Genomic DNA, 8,994 nt, shown 5'->3' with positions numbered 1-8,994 from the left:
TCCATATCTCGTCAAGACATGAAGCTTGATAATTTAAGTCAACAGAAGACCTAAATTGGTTTTCCAAAGTAGAAAACTGAGAAGGATGGAAACATTCATGTTTCCCGAAACGAGACAAGAAGAATAAAGATTCTTCCAATCAAGTTATGTCCACATGCATGCTTCAAAAATCTATCAACGGATTAAAAGCACGCAAGAGTTAGAATCTTCGATTCAAAAGGCAATCAAAGAAGTTTGATTCCTGAGGAATGGACATGCATGTGGATAGACATGAAGTTAAGTGGGAGTGCAAGAATGGATTGTGTCACCCTAATCACATTAGGTACAAAGTGTCTCAAGGCCACTTGATGAGTAGCAACTGAAAATGCGTGGTCGCGCTCAAACGGATTAAAAGTTAATCGTTTGTCTTTTACAGTTGTACTCGGATATCAAGAAAGTCTGAATGACGTGACGTATCAGATGGGATACTAAATTGACACGGGAATCGAGGCATTGTACTTGTTCTAAGTCCAAGTGGGAGTCTGAAGGAGTTGAAGGAGATGTCCTTCGACCAAGGTGACAATGCGAACAATTTGTCGGATAGGATAATTGATGTGGAAGATCATCAAGTCCGATTGATTTAGGGATCGTAGAGTTGTAGCTAGAGACCAACTACGATCGTCGAATTACGAAGTAATTCGCGGCTAACTTCGATCGGATCCTACAACGGGTTACACATAAGAGTGACAAATTGATCTAGGATATGACTAGTGGGAGTGAGATATAATCATGGGAGTGTCCCATAAACATATCTCATAGGCCTAAAAAGGAATTAGGCAAAGATAGTACAAAAAGGCCAAAAACAGGGTTTTTGGGCCTAGGCCGATTCGGGCACTTTTAGGGCTCGGATTGGGCTGATTTTTGGAGGGACGTTTCCTTATGTTATGAAAATTAAATATGCCAATTTTGGCTGGGTTTGGACGTCATCTCCTTAGGGAATTGAGAAAATAACAATAGTTGCTATTTTCGACTATTTCCCTAAATCTTATTCTAAAGGGTGTTTTAGGAAACCTAAAAGGAGGTGGATTCTTATTAGGGTTCTATATAAACACTCTTAGGGCAGAGAATAAGGTGTGGAATTTCTCTCTAAGCTTTCTTACTCTACCACATCAAGTAGAGAGGAGAAAGTGAGCTAATTCCCAAGCTATCTTCTAGTCAAGCAAGAAGAAGGTCTTCTTATTATCCAACCACCATTGGTGTGCTAGCTATACAACAAGGTGGGAGATCAAATTGATTGCTCGTGTCCCAAGTAGAGGAACTACACTTGAAGCTCTTGGTCTTCTTCAATCAATTCAACTAGTTCGAGGGAAAAGCGATTAAGGTAATCTACTATCTCCATTAGATTAATTACTAGTTTTGCATGTGATCCTGGGGATACTAGTGTAGACATTAGATGTCTTATTTCCGCTATAAACACTAGTATAAGGGTATAAAACCCTACAGAGTGGCCCAGCCACGAACTGCTGTGATTGTTTACTTGTATTCAGGTTTCAAACCCCGAACAATTAATCTTTTCATCCGATCTTCGTCGATTTTTGCCTTTGGATCTAACTCATTAATCTCTCGACAAATATTTTTTATTTTAAGAAAATATTGATTGATCGACATTTTGCCTTGCGTGGTACTCATCAACTCATTTTCTAAGAGTTGGAGACGAGCTAAGTTAGTTTTAGAGAAAAGGGATGCAAACCTGTCCCATGCTGCCTTAGGTGTATCCGCGTCTTCAATATGCTCAAGTAGTTCATCCTCGATTGTAGTCTTCAGCATATATAATGCTTTTCCAGCTTTGATTCGCCATTTTCTAAGTTCATTAATATTATCTTTTGATGGAGTAGTTTCGATACCACCAACCACCTCCCACAAGTCTTGTCCTTCCAAGTAAGACTTGATACGTGTCTGCCAATATCTGTAGTTACTGTTGTTGAGTTTAGTGAGTCCACCAGTTGAGCTAGCAAGATCCGCCATTGCTTTGATGATGTAAAATTACCAAACTTGATCCCAGACCAATTTTCTTCACAGTCCCAGACTGTTCTCTAAATGTTGAATAACACTTAGCGAGCCTTAACGGATAAAGAACGATCCTTGATCGTCTAGCTCTGATACCAGATTGTTGAAAATAATGTCTTTGGGATGAGAACTTTATCTTTGAAATGTATACTTTTATTTCTCAAAGATAATTACAAACACTTTGCTTTATAGACTTATGACTCACAACTCAAACACTCTTTTTAACTACACCCACACTCACTCTTTATATACTCTCACTTATACACAACCTCTCAAGTTGCTTGATCTTATGGTGATCAAATGAGAAGGGTTACATAGGTATTTATACTAGTTCTAGGATATTTCTAGAGTATGTAAGATACTTTCTAGAAACTTCTCTAGAAAGTTGTAGAACCATTATTCTAGAAGTAGTTTTCTAGAATACACTAATAAAATAATAATCTAGATACTAGATATTTTTATAGTTAAGGATAATTCTAGAGAAAGAATTCTCTAGAAAGAACCTTCTAGAAGATGAAGGAGAGTTTGATGGTGATACTTTCAACATTTCGTGTTTAATTTGCTTGGTTCTTTGAGTTCGGTCAGACCAATCATCCAAACTCAATCGAGAAAAACTGAATCTGTTTGAACTTACTCGCTTTTGATCGGTTGGACTTCGATTCATGGGCCAAACCACAATTGATTAGTTATGTGTAGGCTCGATCTAAAAGTGCCGGCAACCGACACTACTCGCCCTTCAAAGGCCTTTGATGTGTTTTATAAAAAGAACGAGATTCTTCGTGATCTTACTCCATCATAAATAAAAGCTAAATGGAGTAGCGAAGAATAAAACCGCATCATTTTAAATGTGTCAAGAAGCATGCTGAAATAAAAGAACTTGCCAAGAGAATATTGAAGAGATGTCGTGGCATGTTTTTTATACTTGTTGAATAGATGTTCACTAAAAGTGTATAAATGAAGATGTTGGATTCATTTCAAGACAGATATAGCTCATAAAAAATACTTAGATGAATTACTTATGAAAATTTACAAGAAGCAAGATGATAGAACAAAGTTTGATCATAAAAGGTGAGTTTTTTTTTTTTATCTTTGTTACAGTCCGGAAATAAATGTTACAAGTTGTTTAATCTAATTACCAATAAAAAATTTAGTAACAGAGATGTTGTACTTCAAAAGAAATGACGTACGAATTGAGTGGAAAGAAACTACTCATGCTGTAATTAAACACTATGAGGAAGTAAGTCGGATATAAACTGCATGAATAGAAATTACAACATTTGTTGTAACATAGACCCTAATTATCTTCTTTACCTCCTCCAACATCATAAATCTCCTCCAAAAAAGCTCTAAGATTCCTCTCTGAAGATCCACCTTCTTTGACAGCTTCCCTTGCCAACTCCTTCCATTTCTTAGCATTCTTTCTCATCTCTTCCCCTCTCTCATCACTTCCCATTACCACTTCCACGCATCTACTCACTTCTTCTCTCTCCACAATCTTTTCATTTACCCTCATCCTTACTCCTGTTTTCCAAACATCTTCAATTAACTTAGCATTTGTTCCTTGATCACTCCATTGTGGAAAACCCACAACTGGTACTCCACAAACTAAACTTTCAAGTGTTGAATTCCATCCACAATGAGTTATAAAACAACCCACAGATGGGTGAGAAAGAACCTCAATTTGTGAACACCATGTTACTATTTTCCCTTCTTTTCCTTCTTCCTTTATCCAATTCAACAACTCTATATCTTCTTCTTTACTATCTTTGTTTTCCCTAATTACCCACAAAAATGGCCTCCCACTTTTGAATAACCCATTACCCATTTCTTCCATCTGTCTTTTTTCCAAAACTGACATGCTTCCAAATGATACATAAACTACAGATGCTTCTTCCTTGGAGTTCAACCATTCTATATAGTCATTAGAGACATTGAATAGATCCCCACCAAATGAAGTATCAGAAGGATCTTGACCGTCCAAAAAAGCCGATGGAATCAACGGTCCAACCCCAACCATCTTAATCTTACTATCAACGGCTTTGATTGATTCTAATTCCAGAGCGTCAAATGTGTTAACGAGAACCGTTGGATTAGTTTCTTTCTGAAGATTTAGAAACTGTTTTTCAAAACCCTTAAGGGCGAAAGTGTAAATATCTGCAGGGAGGAAGAAAGAAGGAAGATCTTTGCAAGTGAGGGATGGCAAACCTGGTAAATTTACAGAATACGAAGGGTCATTGTTATTATTAGAAATAACATCTTTAAAACCGTTGAAGTAATAGTAGTAAATATCGAATACAGTGGCAGGTTGGATCCATAGCAAAGCTGACTGGATATTGAGCTGGCGAGCCACATCAGCAACCCAAGGAATCAAGATGGCGTAGATTATGCAAGTAACTGGCCGACCTTCGTTAGCACTAGCCGCGACTACTTTGGCTAAGGCTTCTGAGCCGCGCGTTTGTTGCTCGGACATGTAATGGTCAATGTCATTGCCAGGTTTAAAACCATCGTCGTAGCCGTCTGAGAAAGGTGCAAAAGTTAAGTTGTCAATGTTGGCCGCGTTTAACATACGTTTTTGAGCAGATAGGCTAGTGACGAAGGTAACTTGGGAACCTATGCGGATGAGACGTTTGGCGAATTGAAGTGTAGGATTAATATGACCTTGAGCAGGATAAGTGACAACAATCAAGTGATCCTTTTGCTTATCTAGGGGGGTCATTTTTGTTCTTTCAAGGGGAAGTTGGTATTTATTGATAGTTTAGACTTTAGATTAAAGGAAGTAAGAGTTGGATGAATTTGGTTGAGAGAATGATAAGTTGAATATATTATTTGATGGATGTTAGAGAGAAAAAGAGAGAGAGAGAGAGAGTTTAGAGTGTTCCTGGGTAAGAGATATGAGGCTATGAAGTAGTGTCCAGTTAGATCTACAAGGGTGGTTTTAAAGGATTGGATTTTGGGTAGATGATGTCACTGATGACATTTCTAAGCAAGAAAAGAATGGAAGAGAAGAGTTACTGTGACATTTCTAAGTCAAATACAATGTTCTGAAGTTAAAATCGGTAGACTTCTGATGGTCATATTTAAGCAATGAAAAAAGAACACCTAAATCTTGTTTTCCTTTTCTTTTATGATTTGGAGGTTAATAATTGACGTCTTAAATTTTTTGGAAGTTTGTATATGAATAGAGTTAAAGGAGATTTGGCTTCATGTGCTAAGCCAGTCGTGTGACGTCTGTGGTGATGTAAAGTCTCTCCCAATTGTATACAAGGAAACAAGTTTAAAGTCACCTTTTTGGGGCATCTAAAAAGGTTATAGGGAATCCAAGAATTTGGGTGCCAAAACTTGGTTGCCCCACCACCTACTATATATTCTCTTCATGGGGCAAAGATTGCTGGTCAGATTGTCGTTGCAGCGATCCTTTACTAAAAAAAAAAAATTATTTTCTTTCTTCCTTCTGACCACAGCACCTCCGACCACCACCATCGTTCTTTTATCTTTATATTTCTTCTTATCTTTATGTTCAATTGGTGTCGTCGCCTCACACTTCCTCTTTATCTCTCTTTAATCGTGGGAAGGAAAAGGTCCCCTCTGTCACAACAAATTTAACACGGGTCTTATACTTGTAGAATAGATGTTTACTAAAAGTGTGTTAAGTTTGTGGTCATCCAACTAAAAATCAATTGGCTCTGAGTTAGATGACACAAACTTAACATGGTGTCAGAGATAGGTCCACACGTGATAGGCTTAAAAGTCAAACTTGTTCCACATTGCCCAAAAAAAAAAAAGAAAACACGTGTTAAGCTAACCACGTCACACGTGAGGAGACGTGTGAAAATATCTCACTTGGGAGGATGTGTATCTAGAAACCAAAAGTATAATGTATAGGTTATCTCCACTCATTGTCAATTGGTTTTGAGTTGGATGACCACAAACTTACTTTGTATACATGAAAATGTTATGATACAACATGTCAGGTGTAGTTCATCTAGGGGCGTGGGTAAAAGGGTGCAGCCGCACCCAGTGACGGATTCAGAAATTATTTTCAGGAGAGGCTAAATTGAAGAGGCCTAAAATAAAATTTGACTATTTTCTAATTTATTGTAAACAACTTTAATTCTTACAGATTATCTCCAACTAAACTTACATTACACTGTAAACTAACATTTATTTGAGTGACTAAAAAAAATAGCATAATCTAGTAATGACTCTCTATGATTCTACAGTAGCTAAAATATTTCAAACATATATCACTATTATGTTTATCGTCAACTTAGAGTTCTCTTGGTTTGAGGTTTCAAATTTATATAAAATCATGCCTATATGAGGTCATTTCTAGCAACCGTAGATGTAGTAACATACGATGATATAGCCTTTGTAGACTTATCGTTTATATGAAACAAAAAAGAACAAAGTTATAGACGATGGGAACTAAACTAAGCTTTTGCAGCAAAAAAAACTAAACTAAGCTAAATGAATAAAATTGAACAACAATAAACCTCCTTTTAGCATAAAAGATATTGTTAGAGTTCAAATATTCAATGAACTCATTTGGAGTTGAAGCATGCATGAAACAAGTACAAAGGTTCAAAAGTTCAACTACTACATTTAGAAATGAATCATAATATAAAAGAAATAAAAACAAAAATTTTGAGGAAATGGGACTCGAACTTTGGTGATTCAGGTTCATAACCAAACACCAAACTGTAAACCCCAGATTCCACCCTTCTTACCAAACTATGGTCTACATAGGGTTGAGGGGAGGCTATAGCCTACCCTCGCCCCTATGTAGATCCGCCACTGGCCGCACCGAACCCCCCTTACCTAGGTGCCTTATTTCTAGTAGCGATAAAGAGAGGTACCTGTTATAATATATGTCATTGTATATACAACGAGTTATATAACTCATTTGGTCCGGAACTTAACCTATGAATTGAGGTCTCAGCTCGGACTCCCCTTCTACACACAACCTATATGCATTTAGCTAACAAGTTTTAAAGGAGTACAAACGTATTGGTGTAAAGTGGGTATACAAGACATTAAATAATACCAGTGGAGAAGTTTAAGGGTACAAAGCGATCGGCTTAAAGGTTACACGCGAAAGGTCGGCATGAGATATTTACTTTAAATTTATGACGTCCTCTGAAAAATCTCTAATTGTTAAAGTCATTACTTTTTGTATTTTGGTGAATAAGAAACATTCTTCCCTGATTAATATATTTCTATCAAATTATTAAGTCACATCATTTGGACATGTAAAGTGATATTGGAGACAAAAAAAATACGTGATCTTTATTCAGCATCGTAAAAAAAATAACTTTTTGGAGTTTTTCTTGAGTCTCACGCTGCAGCTCGTCTAAATTAGCGAACCTGTAGGAGTTGCAGGCTGACCCAAATCATTTTTACCCCCTCCAATACCACCAATCTCCTCAACAAAAGCTCTAAGATTTTTCTCTGAAGACCCACCTACTTTGACAGCTTCCCTTGCCAACTCCTTCCATTTCTTAGCATTCTTTCTCATCTCTTCCCCACTCTCACTTCCCATTATCACTTCCACACATCTACTTACTTCTTCTCTCTCCACAATCTTTTCATTTACTCTCATTCTTACTCCTGTTTTCCAAACATCTTCAACTAACTTAGCATTTGTTCCTTGATCACTCCACTGTGGAAAACACACAACTGGTACTCCACAAACTAAACTTTCTAGGGTTGAATTCCATCCACAATGAGTTATAAAACAACCCACTGATGAGTGAGAAAGTACCTCAATTTGTGAACACCATGGTACAATTTTCCCTTCTTTTCCTTCTCTCTTTATCCAATTCAACATCTCAATATCTTCTTCTTTACTATCTTTGTTTTCCCTAATTACCCATAAAAATGGTCTCCCACTTTTGATCAAACCCGTAGCCATTTCCTCAGTTTGTTGCCTATCCAAAACTGCAATGCTTCCAAATGATACATAAATTACAGATGCTTCTTCCTTGGAGTTCAACCATTCCATATAGTGATCATTAGATACATTGAATAGATCCCCACCAAATGAAGTATCAGAAGGATCTTGACTGTCTAAAAAAGCCGATGGAATCAATGGTCCAACCCCAACCATCTTAATCTTACTATCGACGGCTTTGATTGATTCTAATTCCAAAGAATCAAATGTGTTAACAAGAACCATTGGATTAGTTTCTTTTTGTAGATTTAGAAAATGTTTTTCTAAATACTCAAGGGCAAAGGTGTAAATATTTGTAGGAAGGAGATAAGAAGGAAGATCTTTACTAGTAAGGGATGGCAAACCTTGTAAATTAACCGAAGATGAAGGGTCGTTGTTTAAATTAGAGATAATATCTTTATAACCGTTGTTGTAATAATAGTAAATATCGAACACAACCGCAGGCTGGATCCACAACAGAACCGATTGGATTTTATGCTCACGGGCCACGTCAGCAGCCCAAGGAAGCATGATGGCGTACATTATACAAGTAACAGGTCGGCCCTCTTTAGCACTACCAGAAATTACTTTAGCTAAGGCCTCTGAGCCACGGTTTTGGAGCTCGGACATGTAATGATTAACATCGGTTGTCAGTGTATTAAAGCCACCGTCGTAACCATCTGAGAAAGGTGCGTAGGTTAAACCATCAATTGTTTGTGTGTTTGACATACACTTGTGAGCAAAACCGCTAGTGACGAAGGTAACTTGGGCACCTGCACGTACGAGACGTTTGGCTAATTGAAGGGTAGGGTTTATCTGACCTTGAGCAGGATAGGCAACGATAACGAAGTGATTTTGATTATTTGAAGTCATCTTCCTCCTTTTTCACAAGAAATTGGAATTTGGTATTATTTGATTGGTTTGGTATTTCGAAGAGAGAAAGTGAAAGTTGAATGAATTTGGTTTAGATAGACATGTTGATGCTTTAATATACAAAGAAAATTTTATTAAGGACTAGA

General features: G+C 37.1%; 2 protein-coding genes and 1 pseudogene across 2 annotated transcripts; all 3 read right to left on the bottom strand.

The window, feature by feature from the left end:
• Positions 1 to 1,512: 1,512 nt before the first annotated feature.
• On the bottom strand, positions 1,513 to 2,004 carry LOC147559934 (uncharacterized). Its single transcript, XM_086659234.1, has one exon. It carries the CDS (start codon positions 2,002 to 2,004, stop codon positions 1,513 to 1,515), a length of 492 nt encoding a protein of 163 aa, XP_086515360.1.
• Positions 2,005 to 3,087: 1,083 nt separating this feature from the next.
• On the bottom strand, positions 3,088 to 5,252 carry LOC147559933 (phloretin 4'-O-glucosyltransferase-like). Its single transcript, XM_086661887.1, has one exon. The coding sequence runs from the start codon at positions 4,760 to 4,762 to the stop codon at positions 3,341 to 3,343; it is 1,422 nt and encodes a 473-aa protein (XP_086518013.1). The 5' UTR covers positions 4,763 to 5,252; the 3' UTR covers positions 3,088 to 3,340.
• Positions 5,253 to 7,361: 2,109 nt separating this feature from the next.
• LOC147559932 (UDP-glycosyltransferase 75C1 pseudogene) lies at positions 7,362 to 8,994 on the bottom strand (annotated as a pseudogene).

Source organism: Eschscholzia californica, unplaced genomic scaffold, assembly GCF_041429995.1.
Source record: "Eschscholzia californica isolate CP2 unplaced genomic scaffold, dmEscCali1.0.p SCAF_2, whole genome shotgun sequence".
NCBI classification, from domain to species: domain Eukaryota; kingdom Viridiplantae; phylum Streptophyta; class Magnoliopsida; order Ranunculales; family Papaveraceae; genus Eschscholzia; species Eschscholzia californica.
Note: the sequence above shows the minus strand (reverse complement) of the source record. Positions and strands in the feature narration are given on the sequence as shown.